General features: G+C 38.0%; 1 protein-coding gene across 2 annotated transcripts in view; it reads left to right on the forward strand.

Moving 5' to 3' along the window:
* Positions 1-23162, forward strand: part of LOC150110047 (acetoacetyl-CoA synthetase-like) — a 515069-nt gene that overhangs the window by 100215 nt on the left and 391692 nt on the right. For both annotated transcript variants that reach the window (XR_016548138.1, XM_090390896.1), the window contains exon 7: positions 11563-11677. Coding sequence is in view for 1 of the 2 variants with exons in the window: in XM_090390896.1 (XP_090247022.1) it covers positions 11563-11677 (115 nt within the window). In the remaining variant the exon portion in view is untranslated. The remainder of the gene's footprint in view (positions 1-11562; positions 11678-23162) is intronic.

Consider the following 23162-nt stretch of genomic DNA (forward strand, 5'->3'; position numbering starts at 1 on the left):
CCTCATAACCAAAATTGCACAGTCCTGAAACCATCTTTGTCATCCATTCTTTGTACCCTTTCCACAGTTAATTTATCCCCTTCAAATCCTGGGGACCAAATCTGAGAACAATAGTCCAAGTGTGGTCTGATCAGGGTCTTATACAATGGAATGATAACTGTTTTATCTCTGCAGGTCAGTGTCCTTCTCATTATTGCAGCAATCCTCTGTGTTACCTTCACTTCCTTTGCAATATGTCCCCTAAATTTCAGATTTCTATCAATCATCAATCCCAGATCTCTTGTCTCCCCTACTTCCTCCAGTATAACTCCTCCCATAGAGTATGCAGCATCCCATCGATGTTTTTCTCAAACCTTAAGACCTTACATTTTGCTGCATTAAACTGAAACCCCCATTCTTTTGCCCATCTATCTAGCTTATTCAAATCCTCTTGCAGGGTTGCCGCATCTGCATTATTACGAATAATCCTTTCCAGCTTTGCATCATCTGCAAACAACTGAACATCCCCTGCAATCCACTGACAATGTCATTGATATAAAGGTTAAACAATATAGGTCCAAGCACTGAGCCCTATGGGACCCCACTTGTAACCCTCTGCTTCCTTTAAACTGCCCCACCTTACACAACTCTCTGATACCCATCGGACAGCCAATCCTGAATCCAGTTGACCAATCTGACAACCAGACTCATGTGCTGCAACTTAAATATCAGCTTATCATGTGGCACCCTGTCAAATGCCTTCGCTAAGTCTAAGAAAATTGCAGTATATTGCCTTTCCCTCATCTAATGTTCTTGTAACTTTATTATAAAAGGCTAGCATATTGCTAAAACAAGAGCGCCCCTTCACAAATCCATGTTGACTCTCACAAATAACATTACCCTCATCTGCCCAATGTTGTATATGGTCCTTCACTACTTTCTCCAAGATCTTACTAACTACTGATGACACACAAACTGGTCTGTAATTAGACACTTTCAGTTTGCTACCGACTTTATCCAATGGCACTATCTTATCTTCCTTGCATTCCATGGGCACCTTTCCAGTAACCAGAATTTCACTGAAAAGCCATGTCAAATGCACTGTCTGTTCCCTAGCACATTCTCTCAAAACTCGTGGTGAAATACCATCCAGTCCCACAGCTTTACTGACATCCAGAGTACTCAGTATTTGAAACACACTCTCCTCCTGTACCTCTAAACCTTGAACCTGACTATCCCTCTAGCATTAAAACTGACTCCTCCAGGAGGAAATATTCCACTAAAGTGGTCATTGAACAATTCTACTATGTCCTCTGCATCAGTCAGTCTATTCCCATTTTTATCCCACAATATCATTCTTCCACAGTCATTTCTCCTCCTGCTGGCCACATATCTAAAAATTTCCCTAGGATTTTCTTTGGATCTTAGGTTTAATCTCCTCTCATATGCCAGTTTCGTCTTCCTTACCATACTCGTCACTCTTCTGGCCTGTGTCTTATACTCTTAATGCATCTTATCTTCTCCTGTCTCCTTATATCTCTTCCACAGCCTCTTTTTCACATGCAATTCCTGTTTAATATTGTTTGTCATCCACTTTACTCCAAATTGTTACCTCTTGTTCACTCGTGGTATACAACTTACCATTGCCGCTAAGAAATATTCTTTCATAATTTCCCACACACTAATGATATCCTGGCCTTCCAATTCCTTCCTCCATGAAACTTCCCTAAGTTGACATCTTAGACTATTATAATCACCTGCCTTATAATTCCACATACATTCCCATTTCTTTGAGACTCCTGCATGTCTATTCATTTTCCAAGTCTAAACCATATGGTCACTCTCTCCAAGTGGTGGGAGAGATGGCATCTCAGTTATTATCAACTCTTCTGATGCTATAACCAATTCCAAAACTCTTGAACCTCTTGTTCCCTCTGTTACATGTTGCCTAAGACATTTGTCCCTCAAGAATTCTAGAAATTCCATTCCCTTATTGCTACATGCACATTCCTCTCCCCAGTTTATACTACTGTAGTTAAAATCGCCCATAACAATCATTCTTCTTGCACTTGCCAAACTCAACTGTCTAAACATTTCCTGGTCCCCACCCTCTGTACTCCTGGGTCTGTAGCAACACCCCACTAAATATCCTGTCTTTCCCACCTCTACCTCACACCATATGCTTTCAAAATCATTAGTGTCACTGCCTTCCAAAGTTCCTCTTAGAGGACATAGGTCGTCACTTATCATAAGCAGTACTCCACCACCACGCTTTCCCTTCCTATCCTGCCGAAAAATGCTGTGCCTAGCGACTTCTATTCCTGTTATTATATCCTCTTCCGTCAACCACATCTCAGTGATCCCAATAATTTTTGGCCAGGCTGATGCTGTCTGTGCCACCAATTCCTCTCCCTTATTCTGGATACTCCTGGCATTAGTATATAGCATATAAATGCCATTGTTTCTATACCCAGCATTATGCCCTCTAGACTCTGCTGCGCTCAGTTTTACCTGATTTCGTTACCTTCTCCCACGCACCCATTCCCACAAGAGGCCACCCCTGCTACTATCCTCCCTGAGACACACTGACTTTTTCAGAACTGCAATCTCTCCAGATACCTACGTCCTTCCTCATTCAAATGTGAGTGGTCTCTTGCATACAATTCCTCTTTGTCCTCAAACGCACTCCAAGCATCCACAAAATCCAGTCCTCTCTTATCACACATTCTAGCTATTATTGTCATTCAATATTACCACTCTTCTGCTCAGTTCATTATTATCATACCTAGGCAACACACACTATCTTTCCTCTGCGTCTTCTTTATCTTTCCTCTCTGCGTCTTCTTTCGTACCACCTCAAGCAAGAATCTCATATCTCTCACTGCCCTATTTACACCACCACTCAAGTCATTTGTTCCCACCATCACGATCATCTCATCCACCCTTTCAACTCTCTTAAATGTGACAGTAGAATTAGGTGGTGACTTTGAAGTTACTGACAGAGACTAATGTAAGAATTGAGGTAAATGAACTGAAGGTACTCAGTATATTGAAAAATATCAATGTGAATACAGCAGTGGGCCTGAATGGTATGTCAGCTTGTGTGCTACAAGAATGTGCAAGTGAACTAGCAGTGCCTCTGACAAAGTTGTTTAATCTAAGTCTCACTTCTGGCAAGGTTCCGAGGGAGTGGAAAGATTGTGAATAGTTCCATTACATAAAGGTGGCTCCAAGGCAGAAATTGCAAATTACAAACCAGTTAATATCTCTGAAGTGGTGGTTAAAGTATTGGAAAAGTTGGTTAAAAGTAAATTTCAGGAGTGGGTGGATAGGAATATGATTCTCTGTAGGCAGCAACATGACTTTGTAAAAGCCACATGGTAAATTATTACATAAGTTGGAATAAATAGGAATGTATATGGACTCCCTGGAGGTGTCATATAATAATAATAATAATATAAAGTTGGTGGCATAGATAGGAGGGTGGCTGATAGATAGACATCAGTGGGTGGTGTATGGTGGAGTAGAATCAAGGTAAATGACGGTGACTAGTGGAGTATTCTAGGGCTCTGTACCAGGACTACTCTTTAATTTGTACATCAATGATCTAGCGGAATATTTCAGGGAGGATATTCAGTTGTTTACCGATGATACAAAACTGGGCAGGACAATAGATGATGAAGATGATGTAGGTATCTTGCAGGATGGCTTAAATAAATTGGCAGTGGATGAAGAACAGTGGTTGTTAGTTTAATGTTTCTAAGTGTAAAATGCACTTTGGGTTGAAAGGGTTACATACTTTGTATCATATTAATGGTATTAGATTATAGAAAATTGATAATGATGCCAAGTATCTTGGCAGGGAGGGGGGTGTAATGGCAGTGGATAGATGTTTGAAATTCAGAGGTCATATCGCAAGAGTTGACAAAATAGCTCATAGGATTACTTGAATGTTGAAGAACACATTGGCAAGTAAAGAAACAAAGTTATTATCCCTCTTTATCAGGCAATGATTCGGCCACATGCTGACTATAATAAATTTAGTTTAATCCTTTACCCAAGTGTAGGCAAACAAAGCTTGGGCCTGAAGTAGTTCAGGACTGAGGCAACTTGTAGCAAAGGTGGACCAAGTGCTCATCACTCCTTGTCTCAGTATCTCCCATAATGCAAAGCACATCTCCTTGCAGACATGTATAATGCTGTGTATTAAGGGAAGGGCGACTACCCAGACTGGTTTCAACCTTTATTGAGGTCTTGTCGGTGGGAGGCAGACCCAGAAGTGGTGATGCTAAGGCAGAAGTAATGGTGAGGTCATATTTACTTATGCGAGTTGCCAAGATCTCTCCATTGCTTCTGCCTTAGCATCACCACTTCTGGGTCTGCTTCCCACTGACGAGACCTTAATAAAGGTCAAAACTGGTCTGGGTAGTGACCCTTCCCTTAACATAGCATTATACATGTCCCCAAGGAGATGTGCTTTGCATTATGGGAGATATTAAGACAAGGAGTGATGAGAACTTGGTCCACCTTTGTTACGAGTTGCCTCAGTCCTGAACTACTTCAGGCCCAAACTTTGTTTGCCTACACTTAGGTAAAGGATTAAACTAAATTTATTATAGCCTAACCAAGTGGAAAATAAACTTCCAACACATGCTGATTACTGTGCTCAGATTTGGTCACCAGCATTTCTTGAAGATGTTAAGAGGTGGTGGAGAGGATTCAGAGAGAAGTGACGAAGCTGGTGAAAGGTCTGTGGAATATTCCCTATGAGGATAGATTGAGGGAGTGCAGGTTGCAAAATTTAGCTGACAAGCAGAGGAGAGGGGGATATGATAGCAATTAAGTTACTGAAAAGATTCTATAAGATTTACACACAAGAAAAATGTTTCAATATGGATTGAAACAATAAGGTATACAGGGAAAAACAAGAGATCACACTTCGAAGTTGTCTAAGAGTCTGGTTAGCAAAGGTGTGCAGACTAGGTTCTTTACATGGAGAGTGGAGAATGAGTGGAATGGATTGCCAGAGTTAGTTGTGAACATCCCAAAAGTGAGTTTAAGGAGATGTATGATAGGTATTGTGTTAATGGATAGTGTGGGTCTCCTGCAATGAGTCTTTTGACTCCATGGATAATCTGTATAATCAACAATAATAATAATATTTTTTCCTTACTGAAGTCTTCATATTTCTGGCCACTGGGTAGCTTCTCTCTTGCCAGCTCAATAAAGATTCAACATCCCATTCACAATGAGATCTGCTAATGACAAAACAAAATCTAAACTCTTGTGTGCTCTCTGTTATAAACTACGTAAGTTAGTTTTTCTCTGGAACTCAAATTAATCATTTTCCTTATTTCCAAATGCTGTCTTCATTTTATTCTATATTGCTATAATTAAAATTCACCTGTAACGATCACTCTTTTCTTGTTCACTATCAAAAATTTCTTATGCCAGTGTTTTTCAAACATGCTAGCATGTGTACTCCTTTTAACAACTTTGTAACACTGGTATATTATCCCCTCTCAGGCAAAGGCAGTTTTTTTTTGAGAAATTATAATCATATTTGATTCAAGCATGAATTGTTATAAAAGTGTTTATTTTTTAGTATTTGCATTTTAATAAATTAATAGCTCATACTCATTACTTTCATTACAAATATTTGATCCTGATTCATTCTTTCTTAGTTACCACAATCATTTTCATTTCACTATTTTCTGTTGTCATTTCAAGCAACTCATTTTTTTACTAGTGATCCATATTAAAGAGTTTAATAAATGCAAAAGAGAGATATTAATAATAGTTAAATATTTTAATATTAATTATTATTAAACTGCACTTCAAGATTTGTTAATAACTAATGTCACAAATGCTAAAAAGGCAAGAATATTATCCACATGCATACATCCATCACAACATGATACAAACTCAATTAAACATATACAGATGCATGGGCATGTGGTGAAATAATATCTGAGAAACATTACAATTTGAACCATGTGACTAGAAAGTGATCTCTCCATCAACCAGACATGGCCCTACAGTGGTCAATTAATACATGCCAAGAGACACATTTTAATTAAAACTTATTTTTTAGTTATTGAAAATGATTTATAAAATAATTAATTATAGAATAAACCTGCACTTATCTGTGACAATACAATGATAAAATATAAAAGTAAAAAAAAAATAAAAAAAAAGTAATACATTTTGTTTTTAAGAATCATGAGCCTCATATTCCCTAAAGACCCTTTCTCATACCCCTGGGGATATGCATGCCACACTTTGGGAAACATGTCAATATATTTCTATGCCTCCACCCTTCACATCACCAGCCTATAGTAACATCAAGCTAAATATCTCATCCTGTCCAGTCTCATCTGAATTTCACACTGTGCCACCTCAAAGCTACCTCCAGTATTTTCCCCTTGCATCTTCAACTTGGGCAGGCATAATTCCCTTGCTGTCATTATCAGAATCTCTTCTCTCTTCTTGTCCTAACTATCTTCATGAAAAATATCATGTCCTTCTGTTTCTATTCCTGCCAGGATATCATATTCATCCAGGAAAACAAACTTGATTAGTACAGAAACTTCATCAGACTTATTTGTGATGATCTTGGAATTCATAAATAAGCATGGAATTTATTATTTTTTTTTGGTTTATAATAAATCTTGCCCATGCCACCTCTCTGCTGTGACTTCTCCATATTTTCCCCTGCCCATTCACTTTTATTATCCCTTATCCCATAATCTCCTCATATTCAAACTATTCCCTTTGATCACAGTCCATCCGATTCCTATTCTGTCCATCTTCCTCACATTCACTGCATCCACATTAGCATACACTCTCCTTACAATGCATCTTCCTATCCATCTCAATCCTGCCTCCATACAAGAGGATACAGAGGATTTGTATCTGCTGTATCCTCTGGTTCGAAATACAAGAGGATACAGAGGATTTGAAAAAATTGGAAGTGACCATTACTTAGTGCTAAGCAGGATAAAAATGGATATTACATTGAAACGAACAGTATGTAACAAAGTTTTTATTATTACTATTATTATTTTACAGCATCTCCATGGAGTCTGGAGACTCAACGTGGGAAACCCAAATTAACTATTATACACACAAAACCTATTATATCTCTCCTTAAACTGATTCACTGTCAGGGAACTCACAACTAATTCTGGCAATCCATTTCACTCAGTCACCACTCTCCATGCAAAAAAACCTGGTCTACACACACACACACGCCACTACTAACCACACTCATACACAACTTCAACACAGCCCTTAGTTTTCTGACTAACTTGTATATATTGAAAATTTTTTTGTGCATCAATTTTATAAATCCCCTTTAATATATTAAAAGTTTTTATCATGTCACCTCTTTTCTGCCTATCACACAAAACATAAACTTTGTAACCCACAAACCTTATATTCATGTGGAGCATGCCACAGACCTGTCACCAGCTTAGTCAGCTCTGAATCCTCTCTACCAGCTCCTAATCCCCAAGAAACCCAGGTGACCAAATCTGTGTCAAGATGTGGCAAAATCATAGCCTCATAAAGAGGGATAATAACTTCCCTATCTTTACTTGGTAGCATGTTTTTCAACATCCACGTCATCCTTTGAGCCATTTTACCAACTTTCGCATTATGCCCTCTGAACTGCAATGCCAGTACCATCAGTATGATACAACATATGCACTTCTTTCTACCCAAAGTGCATAATCTTACATTTTGCAACATTAAAATGATAGTCATTAGGTTGTGCCCACAATTGCAAGTTATTGAAATGACCCTGCAGATTATCTACATCAACTTTATCTACTGTTGCTCTCCCTTGTTTTGCATCATCAGCAAACTGAATATTCCATTTTAAATCTTTCCTTATACCATTGATATACAAATTAAAGAATAGTGGGCCTAGTACAGAACCTTGATGTACTCCAGTAGTTACCCTTGTTCTCCTAGACTCCTCTCCACCATATACTATTTTCTGACTTCTGTCTGTCAGCCACCTCCTATCCTGCCAACAGCCTCATATCAATTTCCATTTGCTCCAATTTATGTAATTGTTTTGTCAGTCAATGTCAATTTTTATTGCTTCAAGTTCTTGTATAACGTTATCTAACTTTCCAGCTTCAAAAAAGTTTTTACATTCCAAGTTGCAAGCCCTAAGAGAAGATTTTTAGTTTTCAGACATGGAGGATCAGGTGATACCCTCCCAGGAGGGTTTATGGTATATTCTTCATATTCTATTTTCATAGTATCTGTCTTGCCTTCCCCAGTTTCTTTCTCTTCTTCCCTGTAATGTTTCGAAGAGACAAAAGTTGCAGAGGATCCTATCTTGTCTCTATTGCTTAAATCTAACATGGTTCTCAGTTTCACGGTTTACTATGGAAGGTTACATGGTGAGGTTCCTGTCTCTTCCATGGTGACTGGCGACATCTCTGTTTTGTCTCAGAGTGTTCCCAAACTATGTTACATAGTTTGCTGTCATGCCTTCATTACCCTTGGCAAATTAAATTTTGGTCATCTGTTAACTCTGCCATTCTCTACCAGTCTTCAAGTGCAACAATGAGGAGACACTCACCTTCACTACAGCATTTTATGCTGTAGTAAAGTGAATACAGAATATTCTGTATTAAATTTCACACACACACACAAACTTTACAGTCTCTAAAATAAATAAGATTTACTAAAATCTAATATCCATTAAAATAAAAGACTTATTTATAGACATGTGCGAGTTCAGAACAAAATCCTCCTCCAAAAGATCATTCCTCCACTTTCTGTTGCACCTGTTAATATAAGAATAGCAACTGCCCAACGAACCTGCTTTTCCACTTCCTTTTTTCTTCCATGTACTTCCATCCTCTGGAACAGCTTTCAACTTGAAGTATTCCCAAAACATCAGCCTGCAACTCTTAAAAAAAAATGTCAGTAAACTTCTATTGCAATCTTCACCTGCACTCCACACACCATGCTAATGTGTTTATAGGTTCTTTGGCCTCTTATGGAATCAATATATACCAGGGTGTTCGGGATAAATTTGACATATTTATAATTAATTATATTTTTCCGTAAGTTACATGTATTAACACACACTTCTCTTCATTTAAAAGTTTGGACCCTTCTTCATTGATATACAAGATGTCAGAAAGGATGGATAGCTGGAACCCACCTGAATCATGGAAGAGAATAACTTGTATCATGATGATTCGTGCCCGCCATCAAAATAAGGATATTACGACTGCTGCCCAATGCTCCCTGAATACAGTAAAAACAATCAGGCATGAACTAGAGACTTGCAATGGTGACTACGAGGATGTAGCAAGAAGAAAGATCCCTAGCAGACGATCTGATTGCGTTCGTACAGCAGAATTCCTCGCAAATCTGCAGGAACAGGTGTTGAAGAACCCTGGCATTGGAATTCGGGCTTTGTTCGTGGAGTTGCTAACTGTAGTCAAGCCCTGGATAACAAGGGTAGCCAATGGTAGGCCGTATGTATGGCAGCAGGATTCGGCCCCTTGCCACACCTCTGGGAAAAGTCAAAAATGGTTGTCTGAAAATTTCTACGACTTCACCAGTCCAAATGTTTGGCCTCCAAACTCCCCAGACCTTAACCCCATGGATTATTTTGTATGGGGCGCAGTTGAAAAAGACACCAATCGCACTTCCAGTAATACAAAAGCCCAGTTAATGGATAAAATTAAAACAGTTTTTGCGGCCCTTCCCAGGGAGACTGTAGCATCAGCTTGTTCGAGGTTCCGAAGCAGAATTGAAGCTGTGATCGATGCTAATGGTGGTTATTTTGAGTAAATCTTGTTGATAGTATTGTAATTAACTCTGCCTGTAATGTTTTTTTGTCAATTCATTAAATTTAATAGATACAAAGAAGATTTTCTTTTTCCTTACGAAACTGTCAAATTTATCCCGAACACCCTGTATATATATATATATATATATAAAATCAACAATAACGTAGTCAGTTAGGCCTTTCTTATTTCTTGTGACTTCTCATCACATGAACTTGCATATCTTTAGAGCAAAAAATTTGCTTAATAGCTTCTAGAGAAAAAAAGAGAGAGAGAGAGAAAGAAAGAAAGAAAATGTAGGGCTTTGCACTCTATTTGCACTTGCCAACTTAAATCTATAAATACATTCAATAGTGAATATCTGCCTGATGGTAATTTTTATCATGATACCTGATTAGCAGAAGTGAGAGACTTACATGTTTGACTGCTCTCAGTGACTAGAAGAACTTTTCTGAGGTGTATTTGCAGCCAGTTCCCAAGTCAGTTTTTGGCATGCATTATTACAGATTTCTCTCTGGAAAAATTTGGGTTTTTAAACACTGCAATTCATAAAAATTTTAAAACACACAAATAATATACTAATTGTAATTACAGACACAAGATGGCAGAAGTTTTCTGCCATATTTTCATGTCATTCTAGTCTATTCCTGCTAGTCAGATCATTCATCTCTAGTGATGATGAAAGTACACACTAGCCATTGACCAGTTTCAAAAAACTTAGCATTAAAAGAGTATCACCTGTTCCCTTTAAAAAAAAAGAAATAAAAATAGATTAGAAGAAAATTAAAAATATAATGTTTTTTATAACATGGACCAACAATTGGGTGTCTATGTTCCAAACGTGATTTATGATACTGAATGGCTTGAAGAAGAAACTCCAGATTTTTGTCTTGCAAGATGATCGGGTGTAAGCATATAGCAACTGAATAACGTATAAGCGTTAAATTGTATATAAAAATATTTATACATAATGTAAAAATATAATGCATAATGATTTGTTTATTTGTGTAGAGGCTTAAGTGCTGTGAGGACATCATGTTGGAGGCTTAATGGATTTTTTACAACACTCATAAAGAATTAAAATAGAATTTGATACTCCTATATTTCGTCCTAGTCACTAGGACATCTACGGGGATTACAAAATCAATTAATGTAACATATGCACAAATAACAAACAATACTAAGCCCAACCACGTGGGTGACACTAAAGTCCTATCTAGGTAGAGCGCCCTCTAAGGGCAGTAGTAGGTGGCCTGGAATGTAAGGTGGGAACTCTGGTGATGAGTGTTTCCCAAATCTTTGGAAGCTTAATGCAACCATATTTATTGAGATTTGGTTGGTTAATCTCAATCTCAATAAATATGGTTGCATTAAGCTTCCAAAGATTTGGGAAACACTCATCACCAGAGTTCCCACCTTACATTCCAGGCCACCTACTACTGCCCTTAGAGGGCGCTCTACCTAGATAGGACTTTAGTGTCACCCACGTGGTTGGGCTTAGTATTGTTTGTTATTTGTGCATATGTTACATTAATTGATTTTGTAATCCTCGTAGATGTCCTAGTGACTAGGACGAAATATAGAAGTATTAAATTCTATTTTAATTCTTTATGAGTGTTGTAAAAAATCCATTAAGCCTCCAACATGATAATGATTTGTTATAAGTTATTAATAGCATTAGCCAATAATGTCATTTCATATATTGGAAAAACATTTAATAAATTACCTTGATTTAAAAATGACTGCAATTTTACTATAGGGTGTAATAGAAAGATTGCAGCAAATTGAACCGAAGATCCTCTTTACAGTTGATGCCAATTTTTTTGAAGGAAAAATGCATGAGTACCTTCCGAGGATTGAAGCTATTGCTAAAGGTAAGTATTATGAGCTTATAGCAAATCTCTGATCTCTGATCAGACCACACTTAGACTATTGTTCACAGATTTGGTCCCCAGGACTTGAAGGGGATAAATTAACTGTGGAAAGGGTACAAAGGCAGATAATAAAGATGGTTTCAGGACTGTATAATGATAGTTAAGAGGATTTGCTGAGGGAATGTGGACTGCAAAGTTTGGTGGATAGAAGAAGGAGAGGTGATATGATTGAGACTTTTAAGCTGTTGAGAGGTGGTTACAGGGTTGACACTGGAGAGTTCTTTCACTTGGTTGAACAGCATGACTCTACAAGGGTTATTATCAATAATTTCATCTCAGGTCAATAGCCAAAATCAAATATAATACTCTTATACTAGAAGAATTTTAAATCAGTTATTAAATAACTATAGACCAAATATTCTTATTTCCCATAACTTCAAATTATTCATTACAGTTACTCAAAATAGAATCTCAGACCATCTAAAATAAAACCAGCCATATGAGCAGCAGGAGTTAGAAAAACTTTTATTGAAAAATATAATGAATATATGGTTGGCCGAGTGATTAAGTGTATCCACTCTCCAGTCAAAAGGCTGTGGGTTCGAATCCCACCATGGGCATAGATGTTTGTGATTGTCTGTGAAAATACTAGTTGTGGCGATCGGCAGTAGATGGCACTTGTGTAGATGATGAAGGTAGTTGCGGTTGGTGGAGTGGTGGAAACTGAACTTGTAGAGTAAGTGCCCTCCCTCGATGACTCCTTGGACTCCCTGGAGGTGTTACATAATAATAATAATAATAATAAATCTCTGTACATTGCTTTTATCAACTGTAACATAGCATTTGATTTTATGGCTCATCTTTTAGACACTTCACTCAAACAAGATGTAAATTTAAAATGAAACTAATCCAAGATATTTAACAAAAGTTAAACAGCTTCTTACACTGAAAGAAAGGTGATTCAATATCCTCCCTAGTCTGTTTCCAGCTACATGTTTAATGGTTGGAGTTCAGAAAACTTGACTGGACCAATGAGGATATCAGTATCTTAGAAAAAAAAAATCAGTTTTCTTTTTGCTGACGAAATTGCTATCTTCTCAGTAGACACCAATGAAAGGAATGATAAATGAACTGAACAACATAAGCAGACTGGTAGTGCTTGAAATGAATTTTACAAAAAAAAAAAAAAAAAGCTTAACAATTCCTACCTTGCTGGATGGTATCAATAATTGTATACCTATCTGGAGTGAATCATATTTTTTGACAGTGGAAAAGATCTAGGTAGCTTAGCATTATCCCAAAGGATCCTTTTGCTAATGTTATTAATTCCATGTTCTGTAAGGCCAAATTTATGATATTTATTAAATTTAATATACAGTTGGTAATATGCTGATGCAGCAGCTTATTATCCAAAGTAGAAAGTTGATAGACTAGTTGATAGACTCTAGGCAACAGCAATTGTACTATATCTTTGGGAGAGGGTAAAGCGAACCTGATTTCTCTTGAATATGAGTAGCATATTAAGAAACCTTGAATATGAGAAATAGATTTCCTCTGAGAGCTTCTATTGCTACTTGTAGAATTAGGAGAAAAATGGTTGATGATTTTGTCTAGAATTCTTGGGTTGTAACTTAGAGAAGACAGGCTGCTGAAGAACAGATTATGTGAGTGCTTGATAACGATGATTTGATAATATTGCATTTTTGTGAAGAATGGTAAGTTGATGGGTATAGTGACCAGAGAAAATAGATTTTTAGTAGACAGAAGTGGTGAGCAAACTGTTTACTTCTTATTCTTAAAAACAACATAATATTAAGTCACAAATGACTCTTTTGATGAGACCTTTGAAGCCCTGTAAGAGCTTGTCTAATATACCTTATCAGATAAGTTCTGTTTCATATCAGTTATGAACATAATACAAATATAATTATATATGGTAGGCCTTATCATGAACTATCATGTTACTTCTAGTCCTGGAATAGAAGAAAACATACCGAAAGTTCCTAGCAAATAAGTTGGCAGATAACCTAAAAGCATACAGAGAAAAATATAATAGAGCAAAGCTGTGTGTAGAAGTAGCTAAATAAAAGTTCTGTGAAAACTTCAGTAAGATATCAGAAAGGTGTTTTACCAACTTATGTATTATAACAAAGTAACAAACCAATTAGACAAGGGGGATCATATATTTAGATTTTACCAAAGCTTTTGATAGACTGCAACACAACAAGCTGTTAAATAAATTGAAATTAATGGGACTGGATCATTGGTGCACCCAGGGAGGGAGCCAAGGGGCCCTGGCTCCCCCCAAAAGAAAAAGGGAAAAAAAAAGACTAGAAAATTTTCCAAAAATCTTTTCCTAATGAAATTTTTTATTATTATTATTTTTATTTCTGTTGTGTCGTGTCTTCTATTTCTATACTACTGTACTTTGAATTAACGGTCGCAAAAGGTGGGAATGCCCTCTGGCTCTCGGGAATCACAGCCATTGTGAACACAAAGGAAAGTAGTGCTCGGGAAATACTTTGTTTGCCCGTGCCAAGCCAGAGATCACCGGTATCATGTATTGGCGATCACTGCAGATGCTTAGTCATAGATCGTATGCAATGCATAATGTGTATTCTCAAATCGTCTACTCATCTCTGCCCCCCCCCATCCCCAAGATTAAGTTATGAGTACTCAGCCCCCTCCAAGATTAAATCCTGAGTGCGCCACTGGACTGGATAACTGACTAGTCAGGTGAATTGGTGACTAGCTCTCCAATAAGTATGAGAAAGTTGTATATTGGGGTGCAGTAACCCAAATGAGGGATGTCACTAGTAGTGTGCTGCAGGGTCTGTATTGGGACCATTATTGCTCATTTTGTATATTAATGATATTAGGATAGATTTAATTGGTGATATGCAACTGTTTGCAAATGATGCAAAATTTGAGAGAGCAATGTACAATCAAGCAGATGTTATGACCTTGCAGGAGGAATTGAATAGGTAGATAAGTGAAACTGTCATTTCAGTGTTGCAAAGTGTAAGGTTTTGAAATTTGATAAGCAATGATGGGATGCAGTGTATACACTTGGTAGGGAAATTTTAAAGGAAGTAGAGGAGATGAGAGATCTGGGAGTGGTGGTGGACAAGATATTCAGGGCATGCATTCCTCTCCCTCAAGCTTACAACAGAACTTCTCACTATCAAAACATTAATTTAATTTAATGGTTACAACCCTAATCAAATCCAGCAGATAATTGACTCCTATGTTTCAACACCTCAGGATTCTTCATCAGATTGCAGGGTTCCAATGCCTTATATTTCTGACATCTCGGAACTGATTAGTAGAATTTTAAAGAAGTATCATCTCATTCCCACATATTTTCTGATCAACAAAATTTCTCATTTGTTGCCATCTACAAAAGACAAACTGGCACATCTATCATTAGCTGATGTTTACCAGATACAGTGTGAATGTAATCTAACATACTTTGGACAAACAGGCCATTCTGTAGAAAAAAGAATTAATTACTATTACTATTATTACGGGCAACTCCAGGGAGTCATTAGACTCATCGAGGGAGGTCCCAAATCATATTCATCACAACTATTCCACATTCATACAGTATCTATCATACCTCGCCTTAAACTCATTCACTGTCACAGCATCCACCACAAACTCAGGGAGCGCATTCCACTCATTCACTACTCTAAAAGAAAAGAACCCAGCTCTAACACCTTTACTAACCACACTTTTGCCCAGTTTCCATGGATGTCCCCTAGTCCTCCCACAACCAGCCCTGTTCTCAAAAATATCTTCTGAATTAATTTTAAAGAAACCCTTCAGTAATTTGAATGTCTCAATCATATCTCCCCTCCTCCGCCTATCAACCAATTTTTGCAACTCACAAATCCTCAACCTGTTCTCATAAGGTTGATTCCACAGACCTGCTATCATCTTGGTCACTCGCCTCTGGAGCCTCTCCACCTCCTCCTGATCAAGAAGAAACCTAGGTGACCAAATCTGAGCACAGTGGTCGAGATGGGGTCTTATCAAGGCTCGATGCAGAGGAACAATAACCTGCTTGTCTCTGCTTGTCAACATATTCTTCAGCAACCAAGTGATTTGATGAGTTGATTTGGCCACTTTTGCAATGTGTCCCGTAAATTTCAATTCCTTATCCACCAACACTCCTAAATCTCGTGCCTCATCAATTTCCTGGAGCACGGTTCCACCAATGCAGTAAACTGCCGTCAATTTTTTCACCCCAAAATGCATAACCTTACATTTTGCCACATTAAATTGACATCCATTCTCCTTAGCCCAGACCTCCAATCTATCCAAATCATCTTGCAAAATTTTGACGTCATCTGCATTCACTATTGCCCTACCAACTTCGCATCATCCGCAAACAAATGAAGTGTTCCTCTCAGATCCTTCCCTATATCATTTATGAACAAATTAAACAGCAGTGGTCCAAGAACAGATCCTTGTGGCACACCACTAGTCACAGGCCGTCTTGTGGACTCTACTCCTGAGTAAACCATTCTCTGATATCTCTCCGTCAACCACCCTCCTATCCATCTCACCAACCCTATGTCCATCCCCATATGCTGCAATTTACTGATTAGAATTCCATGTGGTATCCTTTCAAAGGCCTTAGCAAGGTCCAGTAGAATCACTGTAAACCCATTACCCTTATCCAGTTCAGCTCACTGTGTTATAATACGTGAGCAAGTTACTGAGGCATGACCTACCCTTCACAAAACCATGCTGTCCCCGATACAGTATCCCATTTTCTTCTATCCAATCTTGTATTTTCCTCTTGACTATTTTCTCTAAGACCTTGATAATGATTCCTGTTATGCTGATTGGCCTGTAATTTTCAACAGCAGCCTTGGAACCACCTTTGTGCAGCGGAACTATTTTCCCCTCTTTCCACCCCCTTGGGACTCACCCAGTCCTGAGGCTCAAATTAAACAAAATGGTCAAGGGCACTGACAATTCTTTAGCTGCTTCACGTACAACACGAGCTGGTATACCATCCAATCCCACAGATGTATTGACATTGAGGTTCTGTAATAGACTAGTTACCTCTACTTCATTCATCACAATTCCAGTATAAGCTGTTGGTTCTTCCATTCCTGCAAAGTCACCACCTGGATGATATACTCTTGCAAAGTGCTCGCTCAGTAATTCCACAATATCGACTGATTCGGTTACCTCTCTACCCTCAGCATTTTTTAAGATATTGAACATCAATATTATATTGAGTGCATGAAACCTCAAAAGTCTGGTCTGGCACAACATAGTATTGACACTAAACACAATATCCAGTGGGATAAAGCTCTTCTTCTCCATAGATGCAGGTTTAAATATGAACGCCTTTTCAAAGAAAGTTGCGAAGCCCTTTTACATCGGCCAAATCTCAATTGGAACAATTGTCTCTCTCCCAAAAGTTTGAAAGATTCTTATCTTATGTAACCATCAAAAATAGCTTTTAATAATATTAATTATTTATTAATACTAATTTCTAGCACATGGCAACAGTTTTTAATTGGTAAACCACTGACTGCTGTATACTTTGTAATCTGGTTCCTTTGATTGCTTGTTTCTACACACTGTTGATGTACTGTTATTTTCAGTACGAAATATCTCTACTTTCATTTCATTAAGATGAATCTGAAGTATGCCAGCCTGGCTGGCCGAGTTGTTAGCATATCCGCTCTCCAGCCAAAAGGCTGTGGGTTCAAATCCCGCCGTGGGCATTGATGTTTGTGATTGTCTGTGTAAATACTAGTAGTGGTGGTGGTCGGCGGTAGATGGTGTTGGTGTAGTTGTGGTCAGTTGGTGAATTGAGTGGTGGAGACAGAGTTGTAGAGCAGGTGCCCTCCCTCAATGAGTCTTTGGACTCCCTGGAGGTGTCAAATAATAATAATTACTGTGGTTATTGTGTAATTTATTATTTATAGGGCACACATTGTAAAAGTTGTGAATTGATCACATCGAATAATGGCAATGATGCAAAGGACCTTGATGTGCAGAAATAAAGAGGTTATGATTCCATTGTATAAAGCTTTGATCAGGCCTCATAAGAATTATTGTGCACAGATTTGGTCACCAGGTTTTCATAGTGATGAGTATATATTAGAAAGGGTCCAAAGAAGATTCACAAATGTATCAACTGGTGCTTGGAATGTGAAGTATGAAAACAAATTGAATGAATTTAATTTGCAGCCTCATGAAGAGGAAGGGAGGAGATATGATTGAGACATATAAATTGGTCAACGGTTGTTACCTATTGAACATGGAAGAACATGAACCAGCCCTAGAAATATAAGGAGAATGTGAGCAAAGGAGAGAGGAGCAGGTTTTTACATGAAAAGTGAGTGGTGAGTAAAATGCATTGCCTGAGTGTGTTGTTAATGTAAACACGTTGAATCATTTTAAGCACAGTCGGATAAGCTATGTGTGATAGTGTGCACCTCCCATGATGAGTCTCTGACTTCATGGAGGTCAAATGTTAATAACAATAAATGTTCTGAAGCTATTGATAAAGTTTAGAAATGAAGGAAAGAGTACTGTAAAAGGAATCAGACATGATAAAAGTGACATGAAAACTGATCATTCTAGATCTCTGGAATAATTACTTTGAAATGCATAAATAAAACACATGAGAAAAAACATGACAGAACACAACAAAAATTATTCAAGAGGAATACAATGAAGAATACATATCAATACTTCAGATAGAAAAAGCTATCTGTAACCTGAAATGTTGAAGGGCAGCTAGATAAGATGATATTTAACCAGAAATGCCCAAATACAAAGGCATAAGAGTTGTACAGTTGCTACCTTGCATAATTCCGAAGTCATGATCAGAGGGTTGAATTCGAATGTGAGAATTAGAGAGAAATCTCCCTAAAGAGTGTTCCTGTTCAGGTTTACGCAAGTATACTTGCAAAGAAGAAAATTGTGGAAGAGAAACCTCAGACTAAATAGAGCTTGTCAAGACAAATAGTTGACAAATCATGTGATTATAACAAAAATCAGTACTTTATTTTTGTAGATCTGGAAAAGGCATATGACAAGGTGTCTAGAGAAAAGCTTTTCAGAATGTTATAATTATATGGGATAAATGGAACATTGTATTGAGCAATACACAGTCTATATGTCAATATATGGAGTTGCCCGTAATAATAATAATAGTAATATGTAAGTTGTAAGTTAGCAATTAGAATTGAAGAAAAGACAGGAAAATGATTTGATGTAAAATCAGGCGTAAGACAAGAGTGAATACACTATTTCCACTCTTGTTATATGGATTGCATTATTAAAGAAAGTAACATTAAACCGGATATTAGTATTGTGGATATAAATTTAGCTCTTTGCTTTATGCAGATGATGTGTACTTCTGAACAAATTCAGGGCAAGTCTCCATGATTCTCTAACTAAATTAAATAACAGTTGCAACAAATTTGGCATGAAAACCAGGCAATAAAAAAACAAAATTGTGATTCTGACAGGAACATGAAAAACTTCAGCTGCATTCTCAATTATTATTATTACAGGCAGCTCCAAGGAGCCCCTAGACTCATCGAGGGAGACCCAACATCATGTCAAGAACAACTATTCAGCATTCACACAGTATCTATCATACTTCACCTTGAACTCATTTATAGTCATGGCATCCACAACAGACTCTAGCAACTTATTCCACTCCTTTACCACTCTCCAAGTAAAAAACCTAGCTCTAACACCCTTGCTAACCACACTCTTACCAAGCTTCCAGGGATGGCCCCTAGTCCTCCCACTACCAGTCCTATTCTCAAAAATATCTTCTGAATTAATCTTATAGAAACCCTTCAGTAATTTTAATGTCTCAATCATATCACCCCTTTTCCACCTATCAACCAATTTCTGCAGCCTAGAAATCTTCAACCTATTCTCATAAGGCTCATTCCATAGTCCTGCTATTATCTTGGTCACTCGTTACTGGATCCTCTCCACCTCCTTTCCATCAAGAAGAAACCCTGGTGCCCATATCTGGGCAAAGTAGTCTTAGATGGGGTCTTATCAAGGCTCAATACAGAGGAACAACAACTTGTTTGTCTCTGCTTGTTAAAGTGTTTTTCAGCAACCAAGTGATTTGATGAGCTGATTTTGCCACTTTTGCGATGTGTCCCCTAAACTTCAACTCCCTATTCACCAACACTCCCAAATCCCTGGCCTCGTCAATCTCCTGAAGTACAGTTCCACCAATGTGATATACTGCTGCTAATCTTTTCACCCTAAATGCAAAACTTTACACTTTGCCACATTAAATTGACATCTATTCTCCTTAGCCCAGTCGTCCAAACTATCCAAATCATCTGTCAAAATTTTGACATCCTGAGCATTCACTATTGCTCTATCCAACTTTGCCTCATCCACAAACAGATGCACAGTTCCTCTCAGATCCTTTCTTATATCGTTAACGAACAAATTAAACAGTAGTGGTCCAAGAACAGAATCCTGCGGCACACCACTAGTCACAGGTCATCTTTTGGCCTCTACTCCTGAATAAACCACTCTCTGATATCTCTGCATCAACCACCCTCCTATCCATCTCACCAACCCTATATCCATTCTCATATACTGCAGTTTACTGATTAGAATTCCATGTGGTATCCTATCAAAGGCTTTAGCAAGGTCCAGTAGAATCACTGTAAACCCGTTACCCTTATCCAGTTCAGTCGTCACTGTTATAGAACGTGAGCAAGTTACTGAGACATGATCTACCCTTCACAAAACCATGCTGTCCCCCATACAGTATCCCATTTTCATCTATCTAATCTTGTATTTTCCTCTTGACTGTTTTCTCCAAGACCTTGACAACAATTCCTGATATGCTGATCAGCTGGTAATTTTCAACAGCAGTCTCGGAACCTCCTTTATGCAGTGGAACTATTTTCCTCTCTTTCCACCCGCTTGGAACTCACCCAGACCCTAGACTCAAATTAAACAAAATGGTCAAAGGCACTGACAATTCTTTAGCCGCTTCTCATACGACACATGCTGGTATACCATACAATCCCACAGATTAATTGACATCGTGGTTTTGTAATAGACTATTCACCTCCACTTCATTAACCACAATTCTCATATAAGCTGTTGGTTCTTCCATTTCTGCAATGTCACCACCCAGATGATATATTCTTGCAAAGTGCTCACTCAGTAATTCTACTATATCAACTGATTCGGTTACCTCCCTACCATCAGCATTCTTTAAAATCAATCTGCTGTATATATACATTTTTTCTTTTACTTGCAACATATCGAAAAAACTGTTTGGGATTCTCTGTAGCCTGTATGGCTAATGTTCTTTCATAATCTGCTTTTGCTTTTCTTACCACACTTGTTACTCTTCTGGCCTGGGCTTTGTACCGTTCATGTGCCTGCTGGTCACCTTTCTCCATAAATTCCCTCCACAGTTGTTTCTTTTTTTTTTTTTTTTTTTTTTGCAGCTCAAGCTTAATGGTGTTATTCATCCATTTAATCCCTACTTGATTTATTATTTGGACTCTAGGTATACAGTCAGCCATTGCTTCCTGCAAACACTTCTTAACCAGCTCCCATGCACTATCAACATACAGCCCTTGCAGTTTTACATGCCATGGCACTGAACCAATCAAACTCCTAAGCTTGTCATACTTACCAGCCCGATAATCCAAATGTACCCTGTCTTAATTGTAAACTTCACACCTTTAGCCACCTCCCAAGGCAAGACCCTATGATCACTCTCACCAATTGGTGACAATGTGGTCATATTCGTTACAGTCAAATCCTCAGATGCAATTACTAGGTCAAGCACTCTCTGACCACTAGTATTTTCCATTACATGCTGTCGCAGATAGTTATCCCTTAATAACCGCATAAAATCCAATTGCTTCCTCCCATGTGTCCTCTCCTCCTTCCAATCAATGTTACCATAGTTGAAATCTCCCATAATAATTACCCTCCTTCCACTCATTTCTTCTATTTGCTTATGCATACTATCTCCAACATCTATTCCATCACCTGGTCTATAGCAGCACCCAATTGTATATTTTGTTCTGCTAGCTTCATTCTCACACCAGATGACCTCAAATGTGCTCTTTTCTCTATCCTGCAATTCAACTTCTATTCTCCTTGGCTGTAGCTCATCAGCTATTATCAATAATACTCCTCCCCTCATTTTGTTCTCCCTGTCACTCCTGAACACACTATATCCCTCACATTCAATCCCACTAACTATATCATCTTTCATCAGCCATGTTTCACTAATGCCAATAACCTGTGGTCTGGAAGTGCCAATTGAGGCCAAAAATTCTTTCTTCTTGTTCCTAATACTCCTAGCATTAGTATACATGAATTGCAGAAGCTTGTTAGTCCCATCCCTGCCTTGATGCCTTATACTAACTATCTGATTCTGATTTGTTGTCCTTCTTATTCGCTCGGGCATATTATACTCATTGATACACTCAACTGCCTCCCTTAGGTCTGCATATCTATTCCCCCCCATAATAAATCTAATTTCCCTGATTCTGCACATCCACTTCATTCAACAACACTTTTTCAAGTCTCCTTGCACCGAATCCATTCAAATGCAAACCATCCATTTTATATAGATCCTTTCACTCATCAAACTCGCTCCACACGTCCACAAATTCCACACCACTCATCCTGCATAAAGTCATTAGCAATTATGGCCCTCCTTCTAAACTCTTCACTGTCATACCGCAGCAACAGACTAACCATCCCAACTCTCTCTCACTCTTCTCTTTTGCTACCTCACACAATTCTTTCAGGTCCTCTATCATATCCATTTTATCTCCTTTCAAATCATTTGTACCTATCAATCTATCACTATCATTTCTTTCACTCTTGGCTTTTGCTCCCTAATAGACTCGCTTATGTCCTTAATGGTCGCACTAGGTTGGTACGATTTTGTCAAACTCTCAACTATCACACCTTGTACTAACGAATCTCCATACAGCACTCGCTCCTTCATTTTGTTTATGTTCACAATCATACTCTTATTTTTCTTATCATACTTTTTTTTTTATTTGCTGGTACATTCGATAGACATTTGTGCATACGCTCCAGCTGCCGCTTTGTCCTATGTATCGCTCCGCTCAACCGTGCGATCTCACTCATTGCATCTATCTCATCTTTTTTATTATCTGTTAAACCATTCATTTGCTTTGTATTATCTTCATTCTCACTTTCAACACTGCCCTCACATCTCTCTGGTACTACCTTGCAATTTCTTATCATATCGCTATTTTCTACATTCTGACATTCAACAAAAATATCACACTCAAGACCTGAAACACACTTTAATTCCTCATTTTCCTTACATTTTCTGCACACATTCACTCCACTATCATCATCTAACCAGACTCCAACCGCTTTCCGCAAAGCATATATCTCGCAGATAGTACATTGAATAATCTCCTTTATGTTACAATTGTTTCTCAGT

This window comes from Typopeltis vanoorti, chromosome 1, assembly GCF_054136105.1.
Source record: "Typopeltis vanoorti isolate ZY-2024b chromosome 1, IOZ_Tvanoo_1.0, whole genome shotgun sequence".
In the NCBI taxonomy this organism is placed as follows: Eukaryota; Metazoa; Arthropoda; class Arachnida; order Uropygi; family Thelyphonidae; genus Typopeltis; species Typopeltis vanoorti.